At 35.4% G+C, this 23,178-nt stretch overlaps 1 protein-coding gene across 3 annotated transcripts in view; it reads right to left on the reverse strand.

Moving 5' to 3' along the window:
- Nucleotides 1–1,595: 1,595 nt before the first annotated feature.
- The window catches only part of FSTL5 (follistatin like 5), a 362,482-nt gene continuing 340,899 nt past the window's right edge, over nucleotides 1,596–23,178 (reverse strand). For all 3 annotated transcript variants that reach the window (XM_082314957.1, XM_082314955.1, XM_082314956.1), the window contains one exon: nucleotides 1,596–3,544. In XM_082314957.1, coding sequence (XP_082171083.1) covers nucleotides 2,842–3,544 — 703 coding nt within the window. In that variant the 3' untranslated portion in view covers nucleotides 1,596–2,841. The remainder of the gene's footprint in view (nucleotides 3,545–23,178) is intronic.

Consider the following 23,178-nt stretch of genomic DNA (forward strand, 5'->3'; position numbering starts at 1 on the left):
GCTTATGAAATAAAATATGGGTGTTTACCACAAATTAAGAGAAGGCATTCGTTGCCTCTGCTTCCAACAGCAATTAGGAAAGACAGGATTCAAACCCAACTGTTGTTACCTCTGGGTTTGTATTAAGGGAAATTTGAAACACTGAGGACAGTGTTTGCTTTTTCATTTATTCAATGGGATCAAACAACTCTTGGACACCAGAAACTTCTTTCAGTTCCGTAACAATGGGAAAGAAACAAACCGTGGTCTTTGAGGTATTACACTGGACTAGCTAAACAAAATGCAGGGAATTGGCAATAGTCCTTTACCAAACTGCTTTAGCTAGACTCAGAGATATTCTTAGGGTGGGAATAGAGAAACTGGTTTCAAACAAGAATTCTAAACTGATTGGGACAGTTTCTATACTATACAAATTACTGTGATATTATTGACATAGTCAAATCTGCTAAGCGTGTTAGCAGAAATTTTGGTCTCCTGTTTCATATAATGAGCAACATGGTTTATTCAAGTTTTAAAGCTTCTCCAATTGCCAAATGTTGCTAATACAAAAGAATAAGATGCTGCCAAAACTGAAAACTGACTTGGACTTTGATAGAGATTGTAAGGGATCGTGCAGAACGCAGGACAGCTTTCATTATCAAGGGCATCTCACTGTCGTCAAGGGATTCAATGCTTATCTTTAATGATAATGGTTAGGCAAGGAGAGGGCAAAGTAAGCATACAATCCATCTACGCTGAACAGACTGGATGGGGAGTTGTTTAGCTGTGCTACCAGAGTGCCCTGCTTCTTGGTTTGGGCTTATATGTTTGTACAGCTTCTAGACTCCAGGTTTTTGGCTCCAGAGGCTGGGCATGAGAAGAGACGTGTGTCTATAATTACTCTGTGCCTAATCGATTAATAGATGAGCTTTTCTTTGTAGCAGCCAAAGAAAAAATTTCTGGTTAGTTAAGCCCTTCTAAAAAGTTTTCTTTCCACGCTGTATATTATTTTAAAATATATATATATATATATATATATATATAAATAAAAGGCAGATATACTTCCTTCTATCTTGCTTTCAAATAAAAGTCTGTTACATGCCACTTCAGTGTGGCTACATTGGAGCATTCACCAAAGTCAGGACTCTTTAAAATTTATGGGGTTTATTCTCCTTTTGTCAAGCATTTTCTACATACAGAACATTCACGTGGTGTAAGTTACAGAAGAAAAATGCATGAGACAGACTACTGCAAATAAGTGAGTAACAGACAGTTTACATGATTCTTGTTTGCTCACAATGCAGAAAAGGAAAGGTCAGATTCAGTAGCTAGAAATGTAGAGCAGACTCTTATCTTAGTTAAATCTACCTACCAGGAGGTTTGCTCAAGCTAAAGAGAGATCTACTGTACCACACAGGGCAGGATGCTAAATGCACACAAGATTACAATGCTAGAAAATTCCAGATTTCTAAGCAATTTTACACAATCTAAATTGCAGTAAAATTTTGTTTAAAAAAAGATATTTGCTTCTGATTGCTTTCAGTAAATGGAGGTCAGTTTAAGAGCTTATAAGCATTCTTTAGCAAAAACATAATAAAAATAAAAATACTCCCAAACTTTTAAGTCTTTACTCTAAGTCTGGATAGTTGTTTACTGCTGGCTTTCTGATCCTACTGACTTGTTATTCTGCTTCTGGGAATCTTATTTTTCCCATTCACATGTTTAAGCATTGTTAATATTAGAATTCTAAGTAAACAAACTATAAAAAATACAAAGTTTTTGTTGTTTGTTTGTTTTTTGCACTTATCCAATTGGATGAATGGAATAGAAAACCTGTTGAGCTAACCAAATGGTTTAACAAACATGGATCAATGGTACAATGCATAAGCAAAAATGTTATTTACTGGTTGGAGACTTCAGTTCTTTGCATCTTTAGTTTCTTAAAATGCATTTTGCTTTTAAGTAACAGTTTCCTCGACGACATAAGTGAAGCTTTGCGATGACAGGTTTTTAGAACATGGTTTACTCTGAAAGGATAAGTGCAATGTTTCTCTCTAGTAGAACTGAAACTCCTTGCTGATGAAACCCTGTGATAGCTGAAAAACCTAACATCTATTTTTTTCTAAAAAAAGGTTAAGCTTCTGCAAGCAACTCTCTCAACTAAGACTCACCATAAAAATAAACTCCTTAAATCGCAGTGATCAGAAAACACTGCAAATATAATTTCTCCTTTTTTTCTCTCCATGTATGTTCCACAACTTGAGACTAGAAATTTGATACTAAAATTTTCTTTCCAATGACAAGCAATCCTGTAGCCACAGTGGGAATAAATTATAAAATTTCTATGCTTTACCTTTCTTGTGAGACTTTCGCTTCAAGGCACAAAAAGATTAAACAGTGGACTGGACGGAACAGGACATAACAATTCAGTTTAAGGAGTCACAGGTTGTACAACAGCTCTTATTTTGTGTCTGAAGCAAACCAAACCAGAATTTGAATCATATTTAAGTCTTCCATTTACAAATGCAAAGTATCGTTTTAAATTCCCTGAAACTTTTGGGACTTTTTCCCCTCATTCCTTTAAAATAATGTATGGTAGTTATCATCAATTTCAATATTTAGTAATTTCAGTCAAACAACACAATCTCAGATGATAATTAATAAGAAGTACCACTATCAAATAGCCGTTGTTTTAGTAACTTTTATGTGGAAGTTGATTCAAATTGTGTCCAAGTCAAAGAAATAACAGGTACAGAAGGGTCTAACAATTTAAAATGAAAATTGTGTAAATTTGAAGAATGGTGTAATTTAAGTGCAATGTACTGTAAAACTATTAATTCAGTAAATATCTAACACAGATCCTTATGCTTCTCCAACCCAAATTACTGTGTTGCCTCTCTCAACTTCAGTGATTTCACAATTTAACTTATTGAGCCGTCCATCCAGGATAAACAGAGATTCCTTGGAAGGGGTCATGAGATACTGACCAAAAAGGCCACTGTCTTTTATAAGACGGTTCTTACTGTTCCAAGGCCATTCGCCTGCCTTGACAGGCTCCTTCAGACTCTTCACCATCTTAACCTTGCCAGAGGAGAGCTCCACGAAGAGAACATCAGTTTGTGTGCTGGAGCTACAGTAGATATTGTATTGATGAGCTTCAGTGAATGATGGCTGAAAAGCTACATCAGATATGTGCAAATTAGTGTGAATGTCAAATGCATCCTGTATTTCTCCTCTCATTGTTATAGACTGGATCCTCATGAGACCTTTTGCATCATCAATGCTGACAAGGTAGTGTCCGTCTGGGGAGATATGTGGCATGCCTGTTACGTCGCCGTTGTATCCAATCACAGAATCGGTAACGCTATCCACTATAAGCTGTGGTAGGACAGCCCCAGTGGTATCAGGCTTACAGCAGACAAAAAAATATCCTCCAAGATGTGTATAAGCCAGTGACTGAGGAATGCAATTATAATCCTTTAAACTAATTGTCTTGATGTACGACATAGTTTCTAGATCAATTTTCTGGAGCACAGGCTCATCCTTATGAAGGATAAATCCAAACCTGGAAGGAAAAGCACAAAATCAAAGAAAGTCAGAGCTATTGCTTGCATTATGTACAAATGTGGAAAGCCATTATAAGCAAAGTAGATGAGTTAATATGTGCAGCAGTGTATTGGTATATATCTCAGCTTCAGATGTTTCAGATATTAAGCAGTTTATAATATTTAATTTTTAGTGTTCTTGCAATTGTAATTTAGAGTGCATCAAATAAAATGTCTAAAAACCATTTATCTGCTTAATGGGAAAAGTGCTTTTTTCCTACTGACTTACGGGAAAAGGTAAACATTACTCGGAGTTTATCTGTTCAGTTATAACTTTTACAAAAGCCAGGAAGGAGAAAAAGATTAAATATCAATAGATAGTACATCCCACATATTTTAATTCACTTCATATAGTTCTTCGACTTTCTTGGGAACATCAACTTAACCCAGTGCTCATTGTTATTCAGATAATTACCTGAATCTTCTTCATTTTAATTCAGTAGAAATGAATATTGTAAAAGGATTTAGGTTTATCCTCCCAACTATCCAAGCCCTGTATTTCTTACAATTTAAATGACCCTTTATGCTTTTCCATACACCAAGGAATTGTCACTGAACATGAATAATATGGTTAAACTTTAAAATCCTAGAGCTGAATGTTTATAACATTTTAATATGAACTATATGACTAGTCTCTAATGGTAATGTATAAGTTCTGACTGTACAATCATTTGACGGTGTATATGCAAAACCCACTGCTCTGAATATTACGGAGTCATGTGAAAGTATATTAGTTTTGCTTATAATCTAAGTAGCTTTCACAGCACTTTTCCCAAATGGCTGTTTTCCTTTGGCACATTTCTTAATATAACATTTTCTCTGAATCTTTGATCCTAAGAATGAAGCTGTGTGCTGATATATAATCTAAAAATACCTTTCACGTCCTCTTGATATAAAGCACTATGACAGCCAGAATGTTCCAACAATTGAGTTGACAATAGCACAAAATTTTTGCACTATATTTTGCAACCCCAATATATTTACTAATCAGTGAAGCTCCAAAGTAACAGGCAAAAAGGTTTCTGGACATTGTTCAGTCAGTTCCTCCAACATAAGACAGGGTGAATTATATTTGCACTTCCTACTGAGCTGATAAAAGAACATTTTTAATTTTAACCCCGCCTTCCAAAATCCTCGCATACTGCTTCAGTATCATAGAATCACAGAACGAATCATCATAGAATGATTTCAATAGGAAGGAACCTCTGAATTTCATTTGGTCCAACTCCCACCCAAAGAAGGGCCAGAGTGAATCAGAATGCCCGTGATTATGAGTTGAGCTGATTATGAGATCATTTTTGTCCTTGATTATTCAGCCACATATGTATTCACATGTAATCTGAATTAAATTGTCTTGGTTAGAAAAAGGGTGAGCAAGCCTTTACAAAAGTTACGCCAGGATAACTTGACAATTACTGCTACTTTTCTATCCACAAGGTCTGTTGTTCTGTCACAGAGGAAGACTAGGATCATCAGGCAGAATTTGATTTTTAGCTGTTTTGCCCATCTAATATTGCCCTTTTCTTAATCTTTCTGGGCAGGCATAAAGACATTGATTCCCGACTCTGTTATTACACTGTAAGCATTTTTTGGTCATGAGTAACAAACTTGTACTGTATTATGTACAGAATCATCCTGTAATAGAGGAGGTTAAATAGCAAGCAACATTCTGACATTTCCAATGGTTACGGTGTACCTTAGTGTTAAATAACCAACATTACACACATGAACAGTGGTTAGAAAATGACAAGAGAATTAGCTTATTGATTGTCTTTTACATAACAGCCTCCAATGTAAAGCAACAATCAGTGAACTGCCCAAGAGCATTCACAACATTCTGGACGATGACTTACACATATCTGCTACTTAAGCTTTACTCCTGCAAAACAGTGACCAAAAAACCCAGTGCATCTTAAAAGGACCTTTTTCTGGATGAGAACTGACTGAGGGCTAGACATTGTCGTCACTGTTGGTTTCATTAATATCAAATGCAAAACAAAACTGAAATATCTAGATTGCTAAATCAAGCACTAAAAAAATCAGAAAATGTAAAAGCAACAAAAACAAATACAGGAAGTTATGTTAGAGTTAATATTATACACAATATAAAGTCAAACTTCGTGACCTGTCAAGTTTATTGCATATAATCAATCTTCAGCCCTATTTCTAATATACTTAGGTTCATGCAATTACATACAGACCGCCCTCTCTTCATCCCTCCCCTAGTCCAGTGTTACTGTTTTGGAATCCATTGGCCGCATCTGAGGAGCAGAGGTTGTAATGGGAGGGGGTGTTCGTGTGGTGTAGATTGGTGGCTGAGTGGAGGATAAGCATGCTCCTGCAGAGGGAAGCATGGGGTGGACTCAGCAGGAATTCATCCTACGGCTTAGATTTAGCATGTACAGGTGGCAGGTTAGAAACCATAGAGAAGGAACGTGGAGAAAAGTGGACATCTTCCTGCTGTGCAGGAAGATGGCTGCTGCATGCAAGAGAGATTAGGGTATTTTTAGAGGGAGAAACTGGATACATGGGAGAATCTGTGATTATTGTGGAACGGTATAACACAGGAGACAAAAATTACACTGCTTAATCCAAGCATGGAGAAATTTGTTTAAGAGTGAGTTAACCTATATGATTCTGGGAAGATGAATTCAACAACACAAATTAGTGAATATTAGGAATATACTAAAATTACTTGACTTCTGAGGTAAATAGGTAAAAATTATTATTTCAAAGAAAAATGGATTTTTCACTTAGGTCTGCTCCTATGCAATATGATTTTTTAAAATTTCTGTTCTTAGAAGAGATGTACTTAAATTACATTTATGTTTATGAATATCTGTGTTAAAAGATAAACCTACTACCAATTAGTGATGTCATTTGCAGAAATTAAAAATAAAGATGATGCTCATGAACCCTTCTCAATTCTCATTATTTTTATGAGTTAAAGGCATGTGAAGGCAAGACAAAATATCTAATTTTAGGTCAATGTGATGGCAGGTACTGAATCCATTAAATACTTTATTTTCAGCTATTACAGTATTATTTCATCTATTTTAATGTAAGTACACAGTGTAGATATTTTTCGCTTTAATTACTTTTGATGTTAATTTCAATAGCAAACACAAAGAAAACTTTTTTTGTTTGAGTTTGGTAAGCTGACTTTGGGTTTGAAAACATTATTTTTCTCTTCTAGTATACCAATACAAAGTAATGGGGGAAAATAGGAAACCTTATTTAAAAGAGAAAGAAAAGGCTCTCACAAAGCTGGTTTTAACTTGAAACACAGACTTATATCCAAGTGCTGCCGTTGGTTTGTCCTCCAGCTTCTCATTACCTGGTGGTACCTTCTGCCAGACAAATCCCCTAAATTCTGCCAGCTAAGAGGACTGCATAAGCATTCCCCAATGCATGCCATTAAGATGTATTTAGTTATTGTGGAATCATTTAAATGCTTTAAATAGTGTCTGTTGATTAAGCTGGTTGGTATGAATGAAACAGTTTAGGAGCCAGAGCAGAACGTGAGTATAAACTTTCTCACTAGCACAGGTAGATTTAAAAAAAGGATGTTTTGTCTACAGCAAAGGACTCCAGATCTTCAGGGTTAATCACATCCTTATTCTAGACTGAATCAGCAAACACATTTTAAAACATAAACCAGCTGATAACATATCACGTCTCCAGCATTTCAACCACAACTTTCCAAAGCATTCTAGTTTCTTGCACAGCTTTATCTACCTCTTTGTAACATTTAGTTCCCAGTCCAAAAGCCACACGTAAAAAACTCACAGTATCTCGGATAGATCGTTCTTGCTATTTAAATACTGGCTTCAGCTTTGGTAACTGAGTTTACTTGAAAACTAAAGAAACTGGCTTCAAGATTGCAACAACCTTACCCTGAGGCTGTATGTGTTGCACTTAGGAGATCTACTATCCCTTGCTCTGAAGCTATTAAGATACTTGATTTTACAATCTCCTGCTGCAGCAGCTAATCATATATATTCTGATAATCAGCAGTACCTGAATACCCATTTACAATGTACCTTGGATTTAAATTGTGCAAGGGGCAGTTTAATACAATTTTTTCTGTGATCTTTTTCATGTTCTTAAATCTTGGTAGACTTAAAATTATTTACAACTATCCATACTATTCATTGTGTTCTGCTTATTCCTGAATTTGAAAACACAGCTTTGTGAGATATGCCTTCCCTTCCTTCCTTTAAGTAGCAATTTCTCTGGCCCTGGAAAAATAAAATTCTACTTTCTTGTAATAGTAACACGCTAAAGACTTTTTGCTTTATAATGTTTTCTAGTCCAAACTTAAAAAACCCACTACTTCAGACACAAATGTAAAATTAGCCTAGAAGGTAATGTTTTTGGAGGCGAGTACACTAGAACATCAGCTATGCGAGCAGAATTATACATTGAACTTAAGTAGCAGTTTTTACTTACTGATTTCAAAGCACTTCACAAATATTACAGCAAGTGAAGAAGGAAGCTGAATGACTTGCCTAAGGCCATATAATGACCTGTTGGCAAAGTCTGGGTGAAAATACAGGTTATCTAAGGCCCAACACAGTTTCTAACTGATCGTGCTACAGGCTACCATTGCAACTGAGGTCCTAAAAAGACAGTTGGGAGCAAGTACAGACAACTAAGATATATCATTTTGAGTAAGAATATAGGAAATAATTTTGTCAAAATAATATTTGTGAATATTAAAATTAGACAGAACATTGGACCTGGGTGGGAGAGAAGATCCAAAGTGGGAAGCTGGTAAACCTTCACAAAGGGCCTACCCTTCCCCACAACCAGAAGTATGACTGCCAAAAGTAATTTATTAGAACTAATAGGATTTTATCAATGCTATTGTTCAAACAATTCTTTCTCAGCCTGTCATATTGCCTATAACTTTTCAGTGCCCCAATTAAACTTCAGTAAAGCTGGACCGAGACATGAATACCCTAAAAGCCCAATAATACAGATGAAAAGAAGTAGGGAAAAAATAGTTTCAAAGCTGCCAATCTTCTTGGATGTAAAAGGATTTGGCAAAATCTGTGTTTGATATATTTGTTTGTCTGCCTGTCTCAGTGAGAGCTGTGTGGCTGGGGTTTTGAGAAGCTGAACAAATCAAGAGAGAGGTCTGTTCATGTGCCTGTGAGGTTGGTGTGACTGATTCTTAGTCTATGAGAATTGCTAGGCAGAGGCATAAGGATGGAAAAAGTAATGGAAGTTCTGGAGGGAAGATACAGAAGGGAAAAGGGCAAGTGAAGAAAATTGATAAGGAAAGCTAATGATTCCATGTCTGGTATAGTAAAAAAGAAAAAAAAAAAAAAAAAACAAACAAAAAAACAAAGAATGAGAAATTATACTTTCATTACCTAAAGATGAGGACGTATTTTCCAAGCCACTAGCAACTGAGGAAGATGATAAACAGGTTTTTTATAGGAGCATATACCTGTCAGGTTACATAATTTGTTCCTGATAATTTTGAGAGTTGACTAGCTCTTAACATTTTAATAAATCTTACAATAACAGGAAAATTTGGACAATCTAGAAGAAGATTGTTGAAATATTCATAAGATAAAGCCAGGTATCCCAGCTAAGCTGAATAGCTTGATGCGTATCCCAAGGAAATAATAAAATAGATGATAAGAGAACCTACTACAGAAAAACGTGAACATAATGCCGTCAACATGGGTTTATGGAAAAATTAGCTTTGTCAGACAAACCTAATTTAATTTTTTTATTAGAAAACCTTGCTGAAGGTAGCTGAGTATCAGGAGGGCATACCTTTCTTGGAATAAAAACTGATACCTGAAGGAAAAATAATTTCTCTGCAATAAAAAGTAGTTGTCAATGCAGAATCATCATTTTGCAGGGAAGTTTTGCTTCAGCTTGGTACCAAATCTGATACTTCACAAAATTTTCACAGGTGATTTGGACATAAATATGTCCATGACACTAAGGTTGTAAATAATGACAGGAAAGTCATTATATTAGACAGTTGCACATTTAAGCAAAATGTGTTCAAACATAGCCAAGCGTACAGCCAAGCAACTTCACATGTGAATGAGGAATGCAGGACGCGTATAGAACAACATCCTGAAAAGTAGTGACTATGAAGGGATTTAAGGATCATACCAGACATGCAGGTCAATATGAGAGCTGAGTCAAATGAGTCAACCAAAAGCCCTTGTATAGTCCTTGGAGGAATATACAGACAGAGGTGAGTAAGGATAATGCAAGTCTCGTATCCGTATTCTACATTGGGTAGGCCAAAATCAGAATGCTTTATGTCGTTTTATTTCTGCCCTTCTAAAAAGGAATATTAAAAAAATAGTGGAAAGGAAAAATCTGAAAATTATTTGAGGGACGGAGACAAGAATTTTAAGCAAGAGTGTGAGAGCGCCCAATATATTTAGCTTACAAAAAATGTAATTGAGACTTATTTACAACATATATATATGCCTGAACGGAGAGAACATACTGTTCAGTAATGTTATCTTTAATTTCACAGAGGAATCATAATAATGATTGCAGACTGAAACCAGAGAAATTTAAATTAGAAATAGGTAATTTTTTCTAACAATGGGGAAGATAAACCATTGCAACAAACTACCACAGAGGTGATGAATTTTCTTTGGTGGGAATCTCCAGGTAAAGACTATGCTCTTTTGGGGACATTTGGCCAAACCCAAGTAGATGTAGATTTAGAAGTATCAGATTCATTATCTGAATCGCTGGATGACTATTTGATATGTTTAAAATCTATGGTATATACAGAAAGTCAAACAAGATGTTCTTGTAGTCTCTTCTAGCCCGTCAATACATGAAACACCGATTTTTTGGCTTTCTTCATACAATCAACATTGCACAAGTACAGTAGATTTTAATCCTATACTACTCAGTCATTTGAAGCTGAGATTGTAAGAAGCAGCCAAGTGTTTCAAATCTCGTGACATTGTGATTTGACACAATACCTTAGCTCATACACACGCACACAAAAAAAAAGTAATATGCAGAGGAATCTGTCTTTCTGCAGGCCTGAGGTTTAGATGCCACTTTTACATCCACTGTATAGAAAAAAGTTGGTTTTTAAAAATTAATCTTATGCTGTTTCTGGTCTTAATTAATTGTGAATTTCACATGTGAGTTACTAATAACTTTTACTATTACTGATCTTTCATATACAAACATGTATCTTCAAAATAAACGTCCCCCTTGACAACACATTGGTCTTCAACAAATTCATAAAGTTGGTGAATTGCTTGTATAATGTTACTACTATACAACTCTAACAGCTATAATTTCACTTGGGAAGAAAGATGTTCTAAGGCTGGGATGGTCATTCCTTTGAGGTTTATTGATCTAAAGGAAGAAGATCATGGTGGATAGGTTGGAAGAACAGTGATAGATCACGGAGACCTGCTTCAGAACAGCTACCTGCTTGCACAAAGCAATGATCAGTTGCAAATAAATTGTAGCCCACTGTCCAATAACCTAATTGCTGCCTTCTAACCACCAGGTGAATCTGTCTGTACTTCCCTTCTGTCCAGTATTAAGAACCTTCTCAGCATGCCAGTGTCAGATTATTAACTCTGCTTTCATTGCCAGGGTGGCCTTCATCTTTCTGATGAGGAGGCAGGAGCAACTGTAAAAAAATAGTACTTACCAAATTTGTCAGAAAACAGTACTGCAAGTCACTAAGGTTAAAGGCAGCTTTGGGTTACACAGGCTAGTAGACTGGGGGACACAAAAAAGCCATGTGTAATAAAAGAGGGTGATTTACCAGAGCTGTAACAAAATGTTGTCCTCCAGCGGTGTCTATAGGCCCAATGTAATAGGGACATTTCACAAAATTGATACCAGTAAGAGAGTTTTGATGGAAGTCTCAGTAAACCAAATCAGCAAGTGCATGGGCTGACCTTTCATTATCCTAAATTTTTTTTCCAGTCAAAGTAAAGCAAAGCTATTAAATCTCAGTAAAGAAGTCTGCACTACTACTCTATGTTTCATTCTGTTCTGTGGATAGCTGAACTCAACCCCCAAAGCTACCATAATCTTATAACTTTTCAAAATCACTTAGATTTCTAAAAGGATTAAAAAAATACAGCCATTCATAATCATGCAATGAAATTGTGTCTGTCGCCTATGTACTGTTAGCCTGTTTTTTATGATTAGGCTGTTGGAAAACAACAAGTGATACGCAAGAGTACTTTCACTTTTCCCAGATGATTTGGAGATAGATGGTGATGTATTTAATGCAAAGTTTCCTCTCATAGAGATTGATATGCAGAATTTCACTTTTATGCAGTGAAATCATGCACAATATCAAACAGCATATAAAGGCGTTTGTCAGAATGCATATTGGGATCCTGTGCAACTCAAGCCCGCAAGATATGAGAACAAATCTTCACATTTCCATTTATTTTAGTTAATGCAAGTGGGAATCTGTAGCCTGTGGACACTCTAATCGGAGTATATGCCAGAACTGTGAAATCTGAGGTTGCTTCTTTCTTCACTTACTCATATGAATGAATAGTAGAGCTTTTAATCCCAGATTTTCAAGATTTTCAACCATACATTGTGACCAATAGTTAAGAGAAATAGGAATAATAATACTTAGCAACTCTGTAGCACTTTCTGTATGAGTAGTACACTGGGTTTGGCTGGGATGGAGTTAATTTTTTTCATACCAGCCTGTATGGTGTTGTGTTTTAAATTTGTGAGCGAAAGTGTTGATAACCCACCAATTTTTTAGTTATTGCTGAGCAGTGTTTGCACAGCATCAAGGCCGCCTCTGTTTCTGAGCCCTCCCTGCGAGTAGGCCGGGGGTGGGCAAGAAGTTGGGAGATGACACAGCTGGGACAGCTGACCCCAACTGACCAAAGGGATATCCCATGCCATATAACATCATGTTCAACAATACAACTCCTTCCAAACTAGCCATTGCTCCTGCTAGGTGGGGGCTTAGCTGCCAGCTGGGGTCAACCCACCACAGGGAGTCATCAGCTTTCCATAAAAGCTAATGAGCTTCACAGTACCCAGACAAAGGGAAACCGAGGTAGATAAAAATGACTTCTGCAAACTAACTTAAAAGAGACAGGAAGAATATCCTAAAAGGTGCTAATTGCAAAATGCATTTTAAAGAAAATGAAGTGATGCTCACACAGATGTGTGCCTTATTTTCCTAATTTTAATGAAAAAACCCACCCACATATTTAAGAGTAGAATAATTATAATGACTAAGTTAACAACAATTTATAAATTATTACTTCTTCTATTGTCTCACAATATACATTCAAGACCAGATTTTTAGAAGTATTTTTAAAGTATTTTAGATTCATTTAAAAATGAGATTTGGGTCCTAGTTTTATGGAACTGTAAGCCTGTATGTAACACAAAAACAGCAAACAGTAAACCCATTAATTGTATCATTCTTTTTCCCAAAATAGTTATCATAATTATCACTCTCCTATTTTCCTAACTACTGCAAAACTGTTAAATTGAAAACTCTCATTGCCAAGCTGACAAACAAAGGAATCTGTAGAGCAAGTCAGATTAATCCTCTACCAAAACTACTCCTCTCTCTTTCATCAGAGGATCAAATGCCTCAGAGTCCAGGAAATCTTTCAACAAGTGGGTTTGGACTACCTTGCTTACAGGAACTTGCCCGTCATTGAGAAGTAACATATGCCATGAAGCATGAATGTTAAACTCCTATTTTAAAAGGCATTAAGTTTGGCAATCTTACTAGGTATTATTGTTATACATCCACGTTATCAGTTTTGACAAGTCTTACTCTCCTCTCTCTTATCACATCAGATTTTCACACTATTTTTCACAAAATTTCCATTGCCATAAGTTCCATTGTTTGTGACAGGTATAAAGGGTAAAAACAAATTTTCTTTTAATATAAATGCTCACATGGTATACGAACAGATGACTTGCACTTATGAAAAAATGTGCAAGTGCAGACTATGTCACCACAACAAGATTTATATAGCTAGCTCCCTTTCACTGTCCAAAAATACTTATTCAATCACTGTCCTTTAAGATGATGAGCTACTTTCAAACCAGATCCAATCCCCCCGTTACTGTAGAAAAAATAGTTCATTATGTTTTTGAAAAAGTAATATTGTTTTTATGTAAAATTCCTGTCAAGTTCTTTAAGTCTGTTCAGCCTAAGTAGCTTTGACTATTGCATAGCACAATGGGAATATTTTGCTTTTGAGGAATGAACAAGAACTTCTTTTTCCTCTTAAATATCTCACTGTTCTTACATATCGATTACATCATTGTTCTTTCTATCTATGCCAAAAATGCTTTGAATGTGATTAAACAATTTAAAACGTGTACAGCTTCCTACTCTGTTTTCCGTGTGTTTGTTCCGTAACAAGAAGCTAGATTTCAATAAGTTAATTACAAAATGTATTGTAGAAATATCATTGGTAGAATGTGTTATGTACTGGTAGTGGTAAATGAACCTGAAAACCAGAAACTTCACTGAAATCTTTGGTGACTCACCCAGTTCTAAAGGTTTCCTGATTACAAGGTGTCACACTTCTGTGTATAACTCCTCAAGTCCATCCCAGTAGTACCTAAGTAAAATTTTTCCTATTTTCTAGTATTAGGGATTTTCTAGTATTCTAGTATTAGGGAAAGGCTTAATGAGAATCTTATTCCCAATGCCGAAGGTTATTATTGCCTGATTATAATTTGCCTGATTATAATGCTGAAGGTTATTATTGCCTGAACTTCAGCAGTGCCACATTCCAATATCCCTTTCCATATCTGGAAAGGGTTGGCATTGTTTTCAAACCAAAATACATAGCCATTACACACGGAGGCTGTATATTGTCCAGCCTTCTCTGAAGGCAGGTGAAATAGCCACAGGGCAAACACTTATCTTGTGAGTTGTTGTGTTTCATAGTTAATGTAACGCTGATTAAAACTGACAAGGATTCTGCTTAATTTTGTTAATGACCGCTTATAGGTGTGTAGCAAAAGATCCTCAAGCATCTAAGAATTCCCTTGTCTTCAGACCGTTCTTCTGTCATCTAAATCCTACGGGACAGAGGGAGGGATAAGAGGGAAAAAAACTCACACTGATGCAAAGCTGAGACTGCATGAAATAGTACTCTCACATACCTGTGGTTTACTTACTCCCAGCCTGCAGAGTTTTAATGAAGGTATTATTTGATATAAAAAGTGCATGTGTTACATAACATAAATATCCATAAATGTGTATGTGTATATACAGCAGGTATAATACGTCAGTCTGCAGTTGAAATATGGGGAGAACAACATGCACTAGGACAATCCCTCCTTTGACTGTTTTTTCTTCTAATACCAGAAGTGGATGTGTAAAAATAATTTTTGCCTCGCATATTCTGGGCTTCAGTCCTAATGCTCCACATGTTTTCCCTGCTCCTCTCTGCACAATCCTGTATCTTCCAAATTTGCCTATGAGGAGCCCACTGATGATTTTTCAGGTCAAATGGTAGGATCTTGGAAAGTGATGACCTTTCCTTGTCCTCTCAAGGGATAAGCATGCTCTCTTCCCTTAGGATTAAACATAAACATTTTCATGACACAGTTGACGAATTAGATATTTGAATGCTTATATTTCAGTATTACATAGCATTTAGAATAACAGTGCTAGATCTCAAGCCACACAGAGTTGAATTTTGGGTGGTTCTGACAAGGATTTCAAGTGATACACCTTAAAATTATAAAAATGTGTACTTTAGACTAAGCACACATGCAAAATGAGTACACTGCCACAATGGCCAGTGCAATTTTAAGTACTGTATTTTTTATAATCTCGTCTTTTCATCAGTGTCTTAAAAATTGATACATGAACCAGGAAATAAAAAATGACAAAAACAATAAATGGCTTGCCCCTGTCTCTTACAGAATACATAAAAATACCAATCTGTTTATATTTACATCCCTACTGCTTTGAAATAAACAAGAAAAAACATATTTCTGTAGTCTTAATCAAGCACAGCTGCTTCCCTCCTCTACGATTACATCAGTAGGCAATAAGGAGGTTGAAGAATTGCCATTATGAATGTTCAGCCTCACCACATCTCCTCACTACAAGAATCACTCTCTACCAGTAGTATTCCTTTCCTGTAGACCCCTACGTTTCTATGCATAACTACGCATATCTGCATATGAGTTAAACATCTAAGTTGCTATTTTTGCCAGCAGAGATCTAGTCCATACAGTCATCAGAGTCTAGAGAATTTGTTAAGACAACCAGTGCCGGAGCTCTGTAGGGGGTGAGCAAAATTGCCTTTTAGACTCCACTATCTGTAGAGACTAGATCTCCATTAACTATAGCAGAAGACAGACAGCTTACACTCACGGATACACTGTATTTTCCCACTGAAATCTAGGTGCCTACAATCTGAACCTTGCACTCACCATAAGCATCCCATCAGAAAGAAAGCATAATATCAAAAAACAACCTTACAAAAATTTGCACAGATTTGGAAAATCAATGGTTAAATGACTAACACCATATCAGGATGTGAGTAAGAGCTAGAGTTATGCTTGAAATGAGATCGTTGGTTTTCCCAAACCGTTATAGTAAGTTCAGGAATCACATAGCTGTAGGGGCTGCTCTTTGTGGTCAGAAATTAAAAAGACTGCTTAGAGGAGCAGCTAGCACTGCCACAAGTGCCGGGAGAGAGAGAATAATGTTGTGTAAGTCTCCATGCAAAACAGAGCTAAAAGCAGAGAGGATGTCCCTCCCAGAATTTTCAGGGATCTCTGAAGATGGTCTTCACAGCTCTCAAAGGGTAGCTTTAACAGAAAACCATGAATTCACTTTGCTTTCCACAAAACGTGTATTTTTCCAACCATAACGATCAGCTTCAATATTTTGTCAAGGCTAGAGAGTCATCAAAAAGACAAATAAAAGCTCTTCAGAGTCTGCCTTTCATTTTTATCTTCTTAAGGTTTTGCAGAGCCCTAAGAATTGCACGCAAATCTTATAAATGAATTTTCCAAACGCAACTTTATCACTATATCTTAGTGAACTACATTTTCATGTCACTATTAAAGTATTTGACATAGTCTGCTAGAACTAACACCATCATCTACTGCAAAATATCAAGATGGAATCACATCATATGACTTTAAATAGCTCTCATTCAGACATTGTATTTGCAAATTATAACAAATATTTTTCAAGAAATACTAAATATAATGGAAAGTGGCTAGTAATCATGCTATATCTACTGATTTTAATAGTTTAGGAAATTTCTTATATTTAAAAGATGAATTTTAAAAGTATTTCTGTTTGTGTAGACAGGAACTACGAAAGCTGGGCAAGGGAATGGTACACCACCTGTGTTACACAATTTTTCACATTCTAGAGCATGGGTCCCGGGTGGATAACCCAGGAAGAAATTCCAGTCTACTGAGGCACTATTACTTGAATTAACTATATCACAGTCGGGCCCAACTTTTCTTCCCTTTATTTATTGCCTTTATAATACTGTGAGATTTATATAAGGTTATTGTGCAAAACATACTGAAGCAAAGGTCACAAGAGAAAAAAAATCATGAAGAAGTACTGAAACTCAAGGCAGGACTTAGGGCAGCCTTGTATGAACAAAGTTTATTTTCATTTGCCGCATTTGAAAACCTTCAGTTCATCCCATAATAATACTGCATCTCCAGTAGTTATTCAGACTGAAGGATAATACCGAGACCTGTAGCTATAAAAATTAGTGAAGATGCAATCTTAGTTTGATGGGAAGTTCTAGTCAAGTAAAGTATGAATTAATAATGGACCAGATATTCCATACAAAGTTCCAAAGTCATGTGAATTCTGACACTGCATCTTCAAAATTGTTTTGGCAAGGTATCTTTTTTTTCCACCCTTCAGATAGAGCAAGTTAGTTTGCATCTCCTATGCACAAAGAACATCACTAGCAAGATGCTAGTGTGGAGCTGCCAACAAGTAGTAAATTAACAACCTGGCTTCCTGGATGTTATTTTCTTCTTTTAGACAAGCCATATATATTGCTTACTAGTGCAACTGCATTCATTATAAAAGAGGTAATATCTAAGCACTGGTTAAAAAGACAAAGAAAGAAAACCTTAAGAAAGTTTTTCCTAGAAATGAGGATAAATTTCATTATACTTTTTTTTTAATGAAAATATTAACATAAAACGGTATTTATCGTTGAGTTCAGAGAGATCGACAGAATAGAAAATGATGATGATGATGGTGTAAAAACTGATGCCCTCTTTCCTTTTTGTTTCTGGCCCTACACCCACAGATTACCCTCATGAAGTCAACCGTTTTTGAAGAGATATCTGAGATCAAACACTTAAGGAAAATTATGTTCTCAAAACAGAAAGCAAGTAAAAGAGAAATAGAGGAGCTACAACCAAAATTATCTGTACAAGAAGCAAACAGCCGTATTGTTGCACAAAAGAGAAGTTTTTAACCTGTATAACTTAATTCAGGAAAATAATAATAAACATTATCTACTTTATACTGAGTGAATAACATTTGTGTTTAAAGCCACTCAACATTCTATACATTAGGGACCATTTTTTCAAAATTTATGCAAACAAAAAACCTAACCCAGGAAGATAAAGCTCTATTACTACAAAGTTTGATCAAATCTGCTGATCAAAAGTTTTCTGGGACTCAAAGTAAATGCCATTAACTGCCCATGAACAGTCTGTTAGAGGATTAGGGTAGATCTTGATCCTATAAAAAGCTTCTAATCTGGCAACATGGGAAAGTATTACCATTTAAACAGAATTCTAAAAGAGAAGTGTGTTATACACCAAACATTTTTTCTGATGAAATTAAGTTACCCACACTAGCTCTGGAGAAGGAAATATTAACAATTAAGGAGGGGAAAAAGAAAAATTGGTCTAACAACTGTTTTCTTAGCTGTATAGCTCACTTGCCTTCACTGGTCCTTTGAGACTGCAGCGCCAGCACAACAAAAAAAGATGCACTTTTCCCTCTCACTAAGGAATTTGTAAGAGCTTAACATACAACGCTGCAAACATTATTTCCTTTGTCAAAATTACTCTTCGCTTTATATCCATACACAGATGATTCTAAGGAAGACTGTTTACACTGATTTATTTTACTTCAGAGGCCTTACATTCATACCATTTAAATCATCACACAATTAATTTTCCTTACTTAAGTAATTTTAAAAGCCACTATTTCTTTTTTATTGTCATTTTCTATTACAATTACTGTAGTATATTACACTAGTAAAATATTTACCTCTAGATAAAAAGCACACTTTTCATTTTGGAAGTGTTTCTGAGTTCAAAAACTGTCAGCATTGCAAGGGCAAACCAGTCTTCCCCTCAGGACTTACAAAATTATTGTTGCCTAGAATAGTTCATTTCTGGCAGGTTGCTGAGAAAAGGCTTTTCTTTAATTTCTGCAGCTCAGAAATGGTTGTTTGATGATAACAAAAGGCTAAGTGGACTTTGCCCAGTAGCTATTGCTCATCAGCACAAACGGTGCCTTTCTTTTGGGGACTATAACAGTCTTTGACCTTTGAAGTTTGTTTTCCTAATGTTGTTCCTGATGTTCTTTACAACATCACTTGCTTCATATTTTTGTTTTGCATCAGAAAAGGCTTTTTCTCTCCTTCCTTGGTATTTGTATGTAACAGCATTAAGCCCAAACCATCTTCCTATCTGAAGACTTATTTTGAAGAACATCTTGATAATTCTCTACTTTTTAAAGTGTTTATGTGTGTGAACATATATATTCACACACACATCTGTAAAAGATTTTTGTCCTCTTCACCAATTTTATTTATTTACCTGTTGCAATTACTGTAAATGAAATATTTAAAAACGCCTCCTAACAAAGATAGAAATAACATTTGCAGCAGTAATGTGTGACTGTGATAACGTACCTGGGAAATATTAACATAGTCCTAACAAATCAGAATGGGGAAAAAATTGGTCAAAAAAAAGAAAATTAAAAAACATAGAACAGAAGGTTGTGGGGTCAGTCTTATAGAAAATGAGTAATTTTAGTGTAAAAAAAGATCATCAGTATCAGTTCTGTGAGATGAATGAAAAGGTCAGTTCTGACAAAGAACAGAATTAGATGGCAGGTCTCATTTTCTAAAAGTATTGACTATTTTGTTATACTCTTGCTTGGGAAGAAGTTCTGGGTTTTGGTTTCTGAGTTCTTAAAGACTTGCACATAAAATATCTCATCTGTACCTTTTCAATTAGAGGAAAAAAATGTCTATACAATAACAGGAATTCTCTCAAATTTATAACTTATGTGGGAGGAAAGAGGAAAATTAATACATAGATATAACTTGCGTTCAATGAAAATCAATACTATTTTTATTCTTAATTGTGGATGCGGATTTAGGAATACCTTTTTAGGATGAAAAACGGATGCCATCAGAAATCTAATCCATCAGAAGTCATATACGCTTCACAAGTTTACTTGATAATATTGTTACAAAGAAATATAGGTCTCCATAGATTAATTCAGGAACAAACTTAATATTCAATTGTAAGATCTATGAAACCAACATTTTTAGATCTATGGGAGCGGATTCACTTAGTAATGATAAGATTCCTGATTAGATCCTAAAATGTATTTAAATAGAAGAGGGATGGATACAGAAGAGGCTGGGGTGGTGGGGGGAGATCCCACAAAAAGCCTGCTGTGTTTCACAGAGGTGGTAATAACTGCTGAACATCACCTGAGAGATGTGAATGAAAGAAGAGTGATCTTTATAGTAAATATTCCAAGATTTCAGCGACTGATATTCACAGATTTGTTCTGGAAGCACTGAAGATCTTTATTCTTTTTTGCTATTGCTTTGTACATACCTCATAAAAGTGAACATGTTTCCTCTATTTCCATTCTCAGTGAGTGAATTTAGTGTTGGATTTAGGATTTTGGGTTAGGATCCTAATTTTGGATTAGGATTAAATTGGATGGCTGAGACCCCACAGTCAATGATGGCCAAACATATTAAAATGATTCCTCCTCTCTTTTTCCCTCTCAGCATATACTGACCATTATTTGGAAAAATAAGGGTATCAAGAACTTCAACATAGCCAGGCAAGACAGAAGGGAAGAAATATCATTTCTACAAGGGCTTGAAAGAATCCTGACAAGTGCTGTGTTCTTAGAATAAAGGGATCTCCTCAAATTAAGCTTTGTGCTCAGAGCTTGAATTTGAATAGAAAAACTTCCATTCCTAGACAATAAGTGACAGAGACAGAGAATGAATGTTATAAAATAAATAATTTTTGAGTATTAGTAAGCTTTCAGTAATGGACAGTAATGGAAGCATAGTTTCTGAGTTTATCCTACATCATATTGAATAAGATTAGCTCTAGGCTCTAAAAAATGAGCACCACAAATTGAATGCTGCTGAGCCAAAGTGAAGGACATCAGAAGTATCATCAACAAAATCCTCATTCTTATTGTAATAGTTTTCACTCAGGCAGAAAAAACACAAGTGATACAATCGTTCAAACACTTATTCTTGGGAGAGACTCTATGCAAATTGTCTTCTGTAACTCAGCTGGATAAAGCATATAAGTGCTTACAAGAGAAAGTTAAAAATTTCTTAACTAAAGTCTCATATTGATGACAAAAATCGTATACTGCCTGAAATCCTTTTAAAAAATATTATTATATGTAATTTCAATTTCTTTTTTCTTTTTTTTTTTTTTTTTAATTTTATTACTATTTCAGCTTAAGATTTTACTTGCAGGGCGTTTAAGTCATATCTCGCTAGAGATCCAGAGGAAGGAAATGGACCGTCAATCCAAATTCATGTTGAAGAATATCCTCAAGTGACCCATGTGTAAAGAACAACCGGGGAAATTTCCCCATAGCTGGCCAGATACTATGGTGGCTTCTTCAGTCATTTTTTTTGATCTTGCTGGAAAAGCTGACTTTTTTTAACAAGTTGCACATAGCTCAGGACTTCTGACTGACATTTAGCGTATGTTTGCACAGGGTAGGGATAAATCCTGAATTTTCAGGGTACTAGTGATGCAGGAGCCTATGAATTGTCCGAGGGCTCTCTCGTGGAACACTTTCAACATGTATATGCAACATACTTTTTAATTATTGCAAATTATTGTCCAGTGATTAAAGTGTTCAGAAGAAATTAATCCAAGAAATTTTAGGACAAAGGAAAACATCTCTAAGTTCTATATTTTTAGAATCCAGGAATATATGAAACTATTTGTGTTATATAATAAAGGAACTTATTGTCAGAAAAGTATATTTGTAGTGTTGGTAGCAAATGTGTTTTTCTTTCTTGTACCTTGCAGGGAAGGAGAGCTAGCAATTTAATAAAAAAAAAAATTCATTTTTAAAGCATTAAAAGTCGAAGAAAGGGCTAGCTACACAGACACAGTGAACAAAAGACACTCCTAAAAATGGTCCTAAATGTCAGTACAAGGTAGGATAGGATTAAGAAGATGTGGCACTCCAGAAAATGTGGTAACATCAAGGTGGGCAGATGTCATATGGAATGCACAGCCAAATTTATACATGCCAAAAGAAATAGTCAGTACTAGTAGAAAAAGAATAATGAGGTAGAGATAAGGACTACAAAGGTGATAAATTACATATATCAAAACAGTCTCAAAAGATCTTTTTCTTCATTTTAAAAATGAAGTTCACATACTGGTACAGCTAAGGATATGTGAACATTCAAAAGAACAAATACTGAACTTTACCACAATTCCTTTCTCTACCTTCTTTTTTTACTAGTGACCCAAATCAAGAAAATATTAGACTGAACCAAAAAAATATTTTTTGTTATGTAAAAAAACATGATACATTATTATTTCGGGCACATAAAAGCACCAGAGATAACATTTGTCTTGAAAATGTATTATAATGGGAAAAAAAATCAGGCACATCATGGCAAGTTGCTGTGTTCTAATTCGTAGATAATGCGGGGGGCGGGGGGTGGTGGTGGGGCCTCTGTTAAGATGCAAGTTTGGATATTTTATCCACAAGAAAACGTTGCATGCCGACAGCTGGGAACCCATAGAAGGAATACAGACAAAACAGCCTATCCATGTAGATTTGGAAGTTTCCTTAAAGTCTTTGATTCACATGATCCCACAAGCTTCTCAGCTTTACTAAAAATTGAAAGACAGGTTTGTAACATAACATCAAATAGGAAAGCTTAAATGCAATGAATAAAAGTCTTTTCTAAATGTTTAAAAATAGAAATGTGCAAATGAAAATTTCTGAACAAATTTTCACTATTCCGAAGTCACAGATCTGAAACACAGAACCATTCTGGCTGCTATCAAGACAATTAACTCCATACAAGCCAGACCCAGCATAATTTTTTTTTAAATAATTTTGCTCTGGTAGTTTACTAGCAAACATACAGAAAAATGGTTAATTACATAATTTTAAGATTGCCTCAAAGCTAATAAATTAATCTTTATAATTTTGTCTATTTGGAAAATCAATGAGGAATTAAGGTAGCACTAAGATAAGATAACTTCTAGTCACTGGATACAAGAAATTATGTGCCATAACTGCAGGGAACTAGTTTCTTCT

This window comes from Platalea leucorodia, assembly GCF_965183815.1.
Source record: "Platalea leucorodia genome assembly, chromosome: 6".
Taxonomy (NCBI): Eukaryota; Metazoa; Chordata; class Aves; order Pelecaniformes; family Threskiornithidae; genus Platalea; species Platalea leucorodia.